The 12,277-nt window shown below is 38.4% G+C and overlaps 1 protein-coding gene across 1 annotated transcript in view; it reads right to left on the reverse strand.

Annotated features, from left to right (window-relative positions):
- The window catches only part of LOC119425512 (protein diaphanous homolog 3), a 305,646-nt gene that overhangs the window by 247,481 nt on the left and 45,888 nt on the right, over nt 1–12,277 (reverse strand). Inside the window, exon 18 of the mRNA XM_037693044.1 lies at nt 10,972–11,086. Coding sequence (XP_037548972.1) covers nt 10,972–11,086 — 115 coding nt within the window. The remainder of the gene's footprint in view (nt 1–10,971; nt 11,087–12,277) is intronic.

Raw genomic sequence — 12,277 nt, forward strand, 5'->3', positions numbered from 1 at the left:
ATCAAAGTGATTTGCATCTGCAGAATCAGCTAAAAACTACCGTACATGGATGCTCGAGTCACACGACTGACCTACATTGGGTTGGTCGCAGTCTGTGTAGGTAAACAAATATGGTTGCATTGGACAAGCGTATAATCTTGGTGAAGACATGTAGGTGGAAATATGAGCAAAGCTACAGCTAAATGCAAAAGAAATAAAGATTAAGACAACGTTTAAGAATAAATAGTGGCAGAGCAGAGCACCATACAGACAGAGCTAGGGATTCAAACAAAAAGTTTTTGCTTAACTACTTCTCTTCTTTTTTTATTTAGGGACACATTAACCAAAATAATGGAAAACAATTTGTGTAATGCACATATTATTTTATGAACTTATATTTTTGTTTGGCCTTTGTGGATTTGCAATGAGTACTTGAAACAAAGATATGTTGTAATCTTAGTCATCACACATCAGGACACAAATATTTGATAGACAGTAACAATAAAGAAGGCTGTGAAGGATGAGCTAATTTACCAAGTTGGTAAGAAAGAACATCAATAACAGAAATATTACACGAAACAGACATTTATCTAAAGATTGATTTCCTTCATTTGTATTTATGGACAAAAATGTTTTACGGATGAAAGAAAATGTAATCTTTAAGAATTAAACAAATATAGCCTCTCAGCTATATGCTATGAGAAGCTGATAACATCTTGGGAGGGACACAAGTAAAATGAAATAGGACTGTGTGCCTGGAGTTGTAACGGCATGAACTGGTTGAGCTCTTGCAGAGACAGAAAGAAAAACAAGCTTGAATCTTAAAATTTTTGAGAGGAAAGCCCAAATGATTTCTGGTTGGAAATAATGAGCAAAATGTCATTTATGCCAAGACAATTATATAAATTAGGGTCATTAAAACTGCATGCAATGTTTACACCTAGCTACTGGTGCTGTGGTAAAGCAGACAATTTGGGACTGGAAGTGCGCAGGTTTGATTCCCTGCCATGCCATGTTGCTGTGTCCTTGAGTAATGCATAGCTTACATACAGAACGTACAGTCATGTCAATATGAAACACTTTTACTTTTCGTTTTCTTTTTTGGTAGAAAGTTTCAAAAATACCCTAACAGTCAGAAAACAACTTTGCAAAAACTAAGCTAGAAGTTTTTACTCAATTTGTTTGTCAGGAATTTAAAGAATCACTTATTCATAAACACAAAGAATTTTGTAGACAGTTCTTTTCAATTTGCTTGAGATAGCTTCAGAAAATAACGTCCTACAGAATGCATCGTTTCTGACATTCCATCAACTATCAGTCTACTCTATATCTAGTATGTTTTTGTTGATTTGAAATGTTATTGCAAAGTTTTATCATTTGAAGGAATCAAGCAGAGACAGGCACTAGTTCACAGTGGTTTCATATCACACTAGAAATCCACCTGCATGCATGGACTCTTGCCGAACAGCAGCTGTGTTGCAAGAGAGCAAACCGGGAATAAACAGTAGAAGAGGCAGTAGAGTAGAGTTTGAGTTTGCTTCCATATGTCCGACCTCAGTAAAGGAGCATTTCAAGAATCTCCGCGCATAAACATGGTGAGTTTGTTTTTATTTGGTTTCTTTGTTGTTGTTTTTTTGCAAGATTCCATTTTTGTGACCTGGTCCTTAGTCCTGAAAAATACCAAAAGTTAAAAAATAAAAGCCAATCTTTGACTAAAGTTTATATTTTGGCATTAAAGCCAGCACTGATGTTAATGCGCATTGAAGTTACAAACTGTTACACTTTCTTAGAAATTTACAAGAGTTGTCCAGTTATCAATGGGATCAGCCAGACTCACTGTAACTTATTAGAGTCAATTTTAAAAGAATTTACAGTTTGTTAGGTTAAAGTGCAGGGAAGTACTGGTACTTATGTTAGGTTAAAACTGTAGAAACGTTTTTAAAAATGTTTCTGTCAGTCAGAATATGGGGGGTATTAAATAACTAGGAGTGCATCTTTAATCACCCCCAAAATTGGGTTTGTTGTTGCAAAACTGAAAATTAGGCAGCTTTGGTTAAAGCTCTGAAATAGTAAATAAAAAAACCCATCAAGACAGATTCCCATAATTACAATCTACTAGACAAAAAAATATTTTCGTTAATTTCTTTAGGTTGAAGATCCTGCCAAGATGGAACATCACAGTTTCGGTGGTTGTAACCAAGATGGCAGCAGCGTCAGCACTGAGTAACATACTTACTTACATAAACCTTAAGCAGAAAAACAATTGTTACAACGATGATGTGGGATAATAACAATTAAAAGTTGGTTTGGAGCCATAACTATTTGTTCTCTTTGCTGTTGAGTTTCTGTCTTCTCGCACAATCTGTGAAAATGCATTAAGCTACTAAAACAAAAAGCTGGCATTACACAGCATCCTGCAGGCTGTTTTGGACCACTCTTTCTGGTTAGCATAAAAGAAGCAGTAAAAGGGCTCTAAAGTAAGTGTTGGTAAACAGTGTTTTAATGAAAACTGTGAGCGGTGCATACTCTTGCAGCCAAGTCTAGACTAAGCCGATAAATACCCATGACTATTCCAGTCAAAATGCATCATGTTCAGATAACAAATAAACAGTTCGCTAAGCGCATCAGTACAATGTTTTTCAAAATGTCTCAGAATTCAGCTTTACGCGTCTTGAGTAGCAGTTTTTGATGACCTATCACTTCCCGAATAAGCAAAATGGACCAAATCATCATCACAAGCTGCTTGTTGCCAACAAATATCAGTCAAAATGGCCAAATATGCACACAGATTATAAAAAACAGGAAGCAGCTGTCATCAGATGTTTTTCTAACACACTTTTTGATCTACTTGGTAAGAAACGGTCTATAACAAGCAAATGTTACTTGTTAGAGTCCACTGTGTTGGGCAATACTTAGAACACTTAGGATAATAATTATAAGGACCTAGTGTTTGTAGAAATACTAAAAATGTAATAATTCACAAGAACATCATTGTAGCTGCAGGCCTAAGCGCATTTCAGATTATTCTGAGTTCTTAAATCACTAGCTCTGACAAATATTTCAGTAGGCTTTGTTGTATAATAGGCTTAGATATGAGAGAGAAGTAATAGGAGCTAGAGAAAAAATAATAATAAATTGTGATGTTGTACGGCTCCAAGTCTGGACATCTATTGACTAACATCAAACTGACTTTGAAAACATGCGTTCTCTATTCCAAATCAGTTTCTACAAAAAATGATTAAAAACCTGTAAATAATGAACAGATCAGGAATCAATGAAAAACAGCGTTATTATGACTAATAAGCGACAGTAATAAGCAAAAACACACTTGTTTTGATCTGAGGTGTCATTTAAATTATGCGATGCCAAATCGAAAAAAACATCGGGTGTTTGTTTTTTTGAAAAACGAGCTGCTGTGACTGACAACGGTCAAGATAAGAAATAAAAAGCCTGCTGCCAGACCAACAGGATGCACCTGAGGTTTTGGAGCTTCACTCACAGCCAGTAAGTTCACTGCCATTGCAAATAAGTATATTATAAATAATAAAGAAAGAAAGCAGGAAGGAGGTCGGCTTCTGCAGTGATGCAATCTGTGCACCTGAGCTGCCATTCACAGATTTTTGTGGGGAAGCGCTCGAGTTTAAGTATCTGGACCTCATAGCTATGAATAGATATATGCTAATGTGCTAAATGAGAACTGCATCTCGGTGTATTGGGAAGGATGTGAATCATGACCTATACGTATTTAAATAGAACAATCTGGCTTGATTTGTTTGTTTGTAATGTTCAGAGACCAGTCCTGATTCATGCTCAATAATCCAGACAGGATTAAAAAGACGCCATCCAGAGGACCTGACTTAACTTTGTTAGACTCAGAGAGCAGTGTTTTCTTATTGCTCAAGACCACTGGACAGAAAACTCCATGAAATATTAAGGGCCCTGCACAATCCATCCGATGCCGAACAGTTGACTCGTGGTCACGTGGTTGTGGGGCGTTTGTTTTCGTATACACCTTTCATAGACCACGAGACGCAGATGCAGCGCTCCTGGGAACCCCCTGCAGTGCAGTATACGTCACCATACAGGTTTCTTCCTGCCAGAGCCTCCACTCTGTCCCTGCATCCACTGTATGGCTGTAAATCTATCATGAAGAAAGTGCCACAGTGCTCAGCAGACAGACTCCTCCATACAGTCTGCACGATCTTCATCCAGGAGTTTTTGACCATATGACTAATTTAGCGTGTTTGAAGAGTCGTTTAGCTGAACGTCGGAGCGCATTTCTGCATTGACAAACACGCCCACAAACTTCTGACCAATCACACAACACTTGGCGCATAATCCTGTGAGAAAAGTTTGGCCCAAGCCTTGTGTCAAGAAGGGATGAGCGAAGCTGCTCTTAGAATAAAATGACGCGATTTTCTTTACCCAACTACGTCAATGAGAGTCCATTTCACAGCTTCGACTGGAGTACGCAGGGACCTTTAGTGTTAATGAGCTCAACAGAGTTTTTATGTTTTTGTTTTCTATCCTGAAGATTGCAGAAAGAATAAATTGTCTACAAAACGGACTCACTAAACATAAACCCTGCTCCATCATGTCTTACGAACCATGGAAATATGAAGCTCTGCATTGCGTTGCAGCTGGTAGTTTTCTTCAGTCCTGTTCATTTTTTTTATTCTGGTTGTGCCATAACTTTAAGACAGTGAGAGTGTAATCATCAGTCAATGGCAGCAAGTTCTTCTGAAAAATTTTACAAGAAAAAAAATGATTTCATTTGCAAAGGAGGCCTGGGCCTGAAGGCAAATTAACAAGCATGTTTTTGTACTGTGGGAGAAAACCGGAGAACCCGAAGAACCCCCCCAAACATGAGGAGAACATACAAACACAGACAGACTCCAGGTCCAGACCAGGGACTGAGCCCAGGACTTTTCTTGCTGTGAGGCAACAGGTCTAACCATTAAATTGTTGTGCTGCCCAATAAAACATAAACTTAAAAAAAAATAAAAATAAAAACACTGGAAAATATTTCACCATATTTAATTTATTAAATAGCTATCTTGTAAAAAATATTTTCCGAGAGTTTAAAACACAACCAGTGCACACCGCTACACGTGAAGGTCTAAAGCCTTCAGCGTTTGACATCAACCTCTAATTAGGCTGCTGCTTGGAAAATGTAAATTGTTTTTAGACTCACTTATCACACTGAGGTCTGACAGAGAAACTGCCTAACTGCCTAGGAAACTTTTCTACAAAAGCAAAAAATGAATCCAGCCAATCAATCTGAAGTTCATGACAGTTTTAAGTGACGTTATAAAAACAGAAAAGCAATAGAAGGCACAGGATTACAATGGAAGGTGGAAGGTCTCTCCTACCAGAAGAGTCATCACTGGTCAACTGGTCTTCACTGCACTCTGTTATGTACATGATGAGACCTTCCAAACACCCATAACTACAGGAATGTGGCAGCTAAAATGGCAAAACTGGAATAAAAAATAAATAAATAACGAAAGAATAGAGCTGAAAATTGTGCATTTTACTTGCAAGTTTAAAAAGTTACAAGATTAACAAAAATAACTTAACCACAGGTTACCCCCTGACTAAATAGTAAGTGAAGGTTACCAGAAAAAGATAGAATGTACAAAACATAAAAAATATCTATGTATTCAAATAAAAGTTCCCTTTTTGTTGATTAAAACAAAACTGACTTTTCAACAACTTGTGGAAAATGTTACTTTTTGTTGTTGTTTGTTTTATTCATGTATTTTGAGGAGATAAGTTTTAAATACTTCAATTAAGGACTGCAGAAGAAAAAAAATAGTCATGGTCTCAAACTCTTCTCAGTCCCAAATGAAACCCAGCAGTTTGTTTACAGAAAGACAGGAATTCACTCTGAAAGCTGAAGCGGGAAACAAATATCACAGAAGAATAAAGAAGTTTCGAGACATGCGAATGAATATTTAATAAGGAAAACTGAGTGAATACTGTCTCACAGTATGTGCTGTTTAATGTTTAATGTTGATCCAGATGCTGCTGCTCTTAAGTGAGATGAAACATGACGCTGCAAGGCTTTGTTAATAAGACAACAAATCCACACCTACATACAGAATGCCTCCTAGTTCACCAGCAGCAAAACTACACTGGCTTCTTGTTCAACATTAATTTGAATTGGAGAAAATAGACAGGGGGAAACGAATAAACCCATATCCAACAAAGGCGCATGTAATTTTATTCAAATATCACATGTCTTTGTTACAAAGAATAAAATGTATTATCCTTAAGAAGGGATGCACCACTATGAGTATCAGGTCTGATACTGCATGCGTCTACACATGTACTTGTTCTTGTAACAAAGTTTTGATACTACAGTACTGATATACCACTTCAAGGCAGCGTGACATCCACCTCTCGGTTGAGCAGTCAGGTGCTGGACAAGGAGCAATATCAAGCTTGCAGAGGTAGTTGCTGCTTCTACTGCACTGCACTGATGGAATAAACAACTAAACTAGCTACTAAGGCAGAAAATAAGCATGACTTACCATCTAACATCAGCTTACTGCATGCCTACTTTTACTACACAAAGAATAATACATTTAGTAGTGCAGCATTATGTGAATAATGACTTTCTTATTTTATTATTCTTAGGTTACGTTCACACAGCAGGTCTTAAAGCTCAATTCTGATTTTTTTTGCTCAGGTCCAATTTTTTCGCATAGACGTCCACATCGTTATCAAAATGTGGCCTTCATCAGACTTGATTGTGAACCTTTTCCAGTTCTGGGTTGACACACATGAGCAGTAGAAAATGTGATGTTACAGAAGTAAATATGGATGCTGAACATGTCAGCATTCTGAAGTTGTGCAATCAGAACTGATTAAATTATCTGAAATGCTTGTTTCCTATAGAGGTTATATTTAAGCTTGCCTCTTGACAGTTTTCTCTAGCGTAACGTATTTCTGGAATGGGAATGATGCACTGAAGGAGAAACAAACTCATGTATCGATCCCATCACGTTAGTTTCGATACAGTCTGACTCTAACATTATCATCATAAGTTGCTGTGGATTCTCAGTCATCCAGGACATGAGAAATTAAAGAACCAAGACAGAGAAACTGTATGTTTGTTCTCTACATGAAGACATGCAGTGCTCCAAGATTTAAACTACACAAGGTTGGTATCATTATTATTATTACTTGGATCTAGGGCTGGGCAGCACGGTGGCACAACTGGTAGAGCTGCTGCCTCTCAGCGAGCAGGTCCCTGGTTCAAATCCCGGTCCGGGGGCCTTTCTGTGTGGAGTTTGCATGTTCTCTCCGTGCATGTGTGGGTTTTCTTCGGGTACTCCGGTTTCCTCCCACAGATCAAAAACATGCATGTTAGGCTGATTGGTAACTCTAAATCGTCTCTAGGTGTGAGTGAGAGAGTGAATGGTTGTTTGTCTCATTTGTCTCTATGTGTCCCTGTGATGGACTGGAGACCTGTCCAGGGTGTGCCCCGTCCCTCGCACAGTGATTGCCGGACATGGGCACCGGCAACCCCCGTGACCCAAAATGGAAGAAGTGGGTAAAAGATAATGGATGGATGGATCTAGGGCTGGAAAATAACTTGATATGAATATATGTCACGATATACTTTGATTCAATAAGGGTGATATGAGTTTTGAGCACATTTTTGATATTTCGAAACACATTACGCTATGATTAAAGCAATTCACCGATTCATTTATTTTTCTGTTCAGGTTGAAGCGAACGCTTCAGTTTCAACCCGAACAGAAAAAGCCGCGACACAAACACGTATGTGCGTGGTGACGTACACCACACACAGAGCTCGAGTCCAGAAGGAGTCAGCGGTAGCAGGCTAGGCTAGGCTAAGCTCCAACAGACAGTAAGTTTTCGCTTCAAAACGAGTGCTCATGACCGTCAGAATGTGACTGAACAAGCTTTCACAAGCGGAGAAAGCAGATGACATAACTGATAAGAGATGTTATGGCCTGAGGCCATTTGGTTGAGCAAAAGTGTTTGCAGGTTGATTGCTGACTCAGCTGTGCTGTGGCCCATCTGGGATTGGCTGCTTCACTTCCTGAATCCTCCCCAATGGACATCAATCTGCATCCTGGTTGGCTTCTTCACCTCCTGCTCCTCCAACCACAGAAGAGGCCTGCTTATTTAAACCCAGCTCTCCTGCCATTCAGGGCGGCTGTTAAATAGAGCAGCTCGCCATTAGTATGGGTTTCTGTGTCTTTGGACTTGAGTCTCTTGACGTGAATTGTTTGGCTTTGGCCAACAGTTAAACCCTGCAGTTGCTGTTGTTAGTTGGTGTCGTTTGTAAGCCCCTGAAAACAGTTAGAAGGCTTACTTGTTTACTTTTTGTTATGACTCATTGTAAATTTGGTTTGAGTATTCGTTCACTTGGTTAACCTTAATTTTGTTATTGACTTGGTTGTGAAAACTTTATTGTAATTTGTATTTTGAAAGTACCCCTCCTCTTTGTTAATGTTAAATTTTGTTTTAAACTGACCAATTCAATTATTACTTTTATTCAAACTTGTTCCATCTGGGTTTCTAATGTTGCCTCCCCTTCTCCTAGCTGAGCCGGGTCATAACAGAGAGGAAAGACTAATTAGGCGGTGTGGAAGTGGTTCGGCTTTCTAAGATCCGATAAACTGCAGGTTTCAGTCAGTGTGCTGCAAAATGTGACGGAGAGTCGTTCCAACTAGCGGTGGGAACACATCGAACTTGTTTCACTCAATAGAATATGCTGAGAGTCAGAAGATGAAGCACAATAAAGTTTGAGCCAACGTGTCCCTGAAACAACACCCCCAGCTGTATCAAAAGAGAAACCCATGCAGCAAACGCAGACATTTGCTGCATTGGTTAGGTTATTATGTTGTTTAAAGTTAAAACTATTAATATTGACAAAGTTGAGAGTTTTATGTTTATGTGACGGTGATTTCAAATTTCTTTGAAGGCTAAATACAAATAAAATGTGAACATTAATTTATTTGTACAGTTTGTACAGTTTTCTGTGGCTTTTATATTGTTTATATCGATATCAGAACTATATCTGGGTTTCTTTTTCAGAAACAAATCCTGTCTAACCCTGAATGCTAGAAAACGCCTTGTATCTGTGACTTTCCTTCCCTCAATTGATTTTGGTGATATTATTTACATGAACGCTCCTACAAGAACCCTGCAGATGTTGGATGCTGTCTATCATGGTGCACTAAGATTCATAACTGGCTGTGATTATCGTACCCACCACTGCACCCTGTATTCATTGGTTAACTGGTCATCATTAACTTCACGCAGACTCTCTCACTGGTACATTTTCATCTTTAAATCACTTCTTGGTCTGCTGCCTTCATACATCTCCTCCTACATGTCTCTGCGTGAGTGCAGCTACGGAGTGCGCTCTCAGGACATTATTACCTGCAGTGTTCCCTCAATGAGGACTGAACTAGGCAAAAGGGCCTTCTCCTACTCCGCTCCTGTTTCCTGGAATATCTTACAAAAAGATTTGAAGCTCTCGACCTTGACCTCTCTAAGTGGCTTTAAGAATCTGTTGGACTCCTGGCAGGGTCCAATGCAGACATGTTCCTGTTTTTAGTTTTCTACATTTGTCTTGGAATCTAGCTGTTTTTTGTTTTGTTACCTTTTTCCTTTTTGCCATCCTATTTGTTAAATAAAAAAATAAATAAAAATAAAAATACTGTAGTATGAGTTTTTATAACTGCTTATTGTTGTTGCTGTTGTCCATTGTTGTCATCTTTCTTTGTTGAAATCAGGTCTCTCTTGTAAATGAGTCCTCGAGGCTCAATGGGATTTACCTGTATAAATAAAGGTTGATTGATTGATATTGTTATCGACCGAAATTAAGAAATATGTTTTGATAAAAGTTTTGGCCATATCGTCCAGCCCTACTTGGATCAATCGGTTTACCTCTACCTCAGTGATGTACAAGTCAGATAAAATGTGGCATGAACATTCAGACTGCAGTCACTTTGAAAAACATCTATGTATCCGATACAGAACCAGATTTGGAAAAAGACCTGGGTCGGCTATGTTTCAAGATAATTATAAAACAAACTACTTGTGTAGTTTGCTTGCTCTGGGTCACACAAACAACAACAAAAACAGTTCAGTTGTCAGCCAGTGGGCATTCTTCTTCCGCCCTCCCATGAAGACACCTGTATGACTGTCTGTTTGCCATTTAGATCAAGTTCTATTATTCAACACCTTGACGTTGGGGAGTTAGAGTGCAGCGGTGTGTAGGTGGGTCTTATGCGCCTTGAGAGCAGAAGCAAAGAGTTGTGACAGGTAGATAACACCTGGATGAATAATTCAAGTTGGCATAAGCGAGCTGAGGCAGTGACGAGACAGAAAACACAAGACGTGAATAAATCATCAGTGACGGGACTAATAGACCAAACACAGGGGAGGACAAAAGTGATAACATCTCCTGCTACTTCCTGCTCCGGCTCTAATCATTGCAACAATCTTGTACATGAATATTGCAGGTCTTACTAATGTAAGAGGATGTTACCGTGTGGCGTTTTATCAAGCAGAGAAATCTGGTTTGTTTAGTATGCCCGAGACCTTCACCTAAATTCAAAGTAGCAGAAAATTTAACAGCAAGGTTTTACAAGCCTCACTCTGCTCAAACGCACCACCATTTCTATGCCTAGCACCACACCAACACTTGTGGTCAAATTGCCACAGTCGTGGGCAAGCCAGCGTGAAAGGGAAAAGAGAAAGAAGTGGAAAGGGAAAAAAGGAGGTGGTAAATGTAAACAGGCAGCACAGAAATATTCACACAGGAATAGTAGTTTGGGAACAAAGAACTCTGTAGGATAAATAAATATTTCACAAAAAGCTGAAATAAAATACATAAAAACTGCTTTGTAAATACAACCAACCCTCCAAAGTATAGAAGTGCAGAAGCACAGCAAAGAACAGGAGATAAACTGGTATATTAGAATGAAGTTAAAGTCAAACCTGCTCTCTGGGAACCAAATGTAAGAGCAACTCTGTTGAGCAGTTCTGGTTTTGAGTACCGGTCCTCATCAGCCAAAACCCAGAAACAGCCATCTGACATTTCCTGGGGACGAATCTAAAAGAAACACAAAAGCATACAGTTAACACGGCACATACCGCGGTATACCAAGCTACAAAGCTACAAGCATAAAGAAAAAAGTACAATAAAGTACATGTGGAAATACTGCCTACAAAATTTAATCCGTTGAGAATCATTCAACTGAGCTATAAACTGACATTTGCCAAGAACTTTAAATAAATCAGAGAATGAAATCTGAGTGTGCGCATATGGGAACAAAGCGTTGTGTCTGGAGAAACCAGTCTGTTTGTTTTACTGTTCATTTAGGAGCTCTCATCTGGAAGGTTTAAAAAGATCTCCTCGTGTACACACAATATGTAAAAAATGCACAACAAGCATGTACAAAAATAAGAACTTAATTGTTTTTAAAAGGAAAGGCCCAGCTTGAAGGAATGCATTTCACCTGCCACCTTTTCATGCTGGAAAAAGTACAAGTTTTAGACGTTTTGGTCAAACATTGAAAATAATATAATGTGCGATCTCTTACAGAAATAAAGCTGTTTTGTGGTTTTTAAACTCAGATGTGGCAGCAATATTGAATCAGGCTGATTTCAAGTTAGTTGAGTTATAAAGTTATATGCAATAATTACTTCCTATAATTTTTGTTAAAATTTGTCTCTTGGTTCATGACATATTTTGCCAATTCTTTATGCAAACAAACACAATGGGATAAGCACATTTACTGTCACAGAAGACAAAAAGTATTTAAAGCTAAATAATCTCTCTATAGATACATTGATTTAATGCTGACAAGAAGCCTATTTGCTCAAAAGCTTAACTCTTCAGTTAAAAAAAAAAAAAGAAAGGAGTACCATAAAATAAAATCTCACTTCAACAAAGTGATCCTGCAAGGAATCCCTGATACAAGTTCAAAATGTGAGTTCACTGAAGCATGTGTAAAAGCCCTTGTAATTTCATTTGGCCTAATTGCTTAAAGATGGTTATAAAATGACCTGGGAACATGAGAGCTAGCTAAATACCAGAGGAACTGGAAAAAAATGAAAAGAAAAATGCTGAAGTAAATTCTTAAAGGAAGAACTGCAGCTTTATTCAGAACATATAGAAGGAGCAACAGCAGCTCTTAGAGAAACGGTGGTCACCCTTTGAAATGATGTCATCAACAAAATGGCTCTGAGAGACAGGCGGGTCTTCGGACTTTACGCTGGACTTGTCAATGGAAATCTTTTC

The sequence above is a fragment of the Nematolebias whitei genome, chromosome 2 (assembly GCF_014905685.2).
Source record: "Nematolebias whitei isolate Nwh7 chromosome 2, NemWhi1, whole genome shotgun sequence".
In the NCBI taxonomy this organism is placed as follows: Eukaryota; Metazoa; Chordata; class Actinopteri; order Cyprinodontiformes; family Rivulidae; genus Nematolebias; species Nematolebias whitei.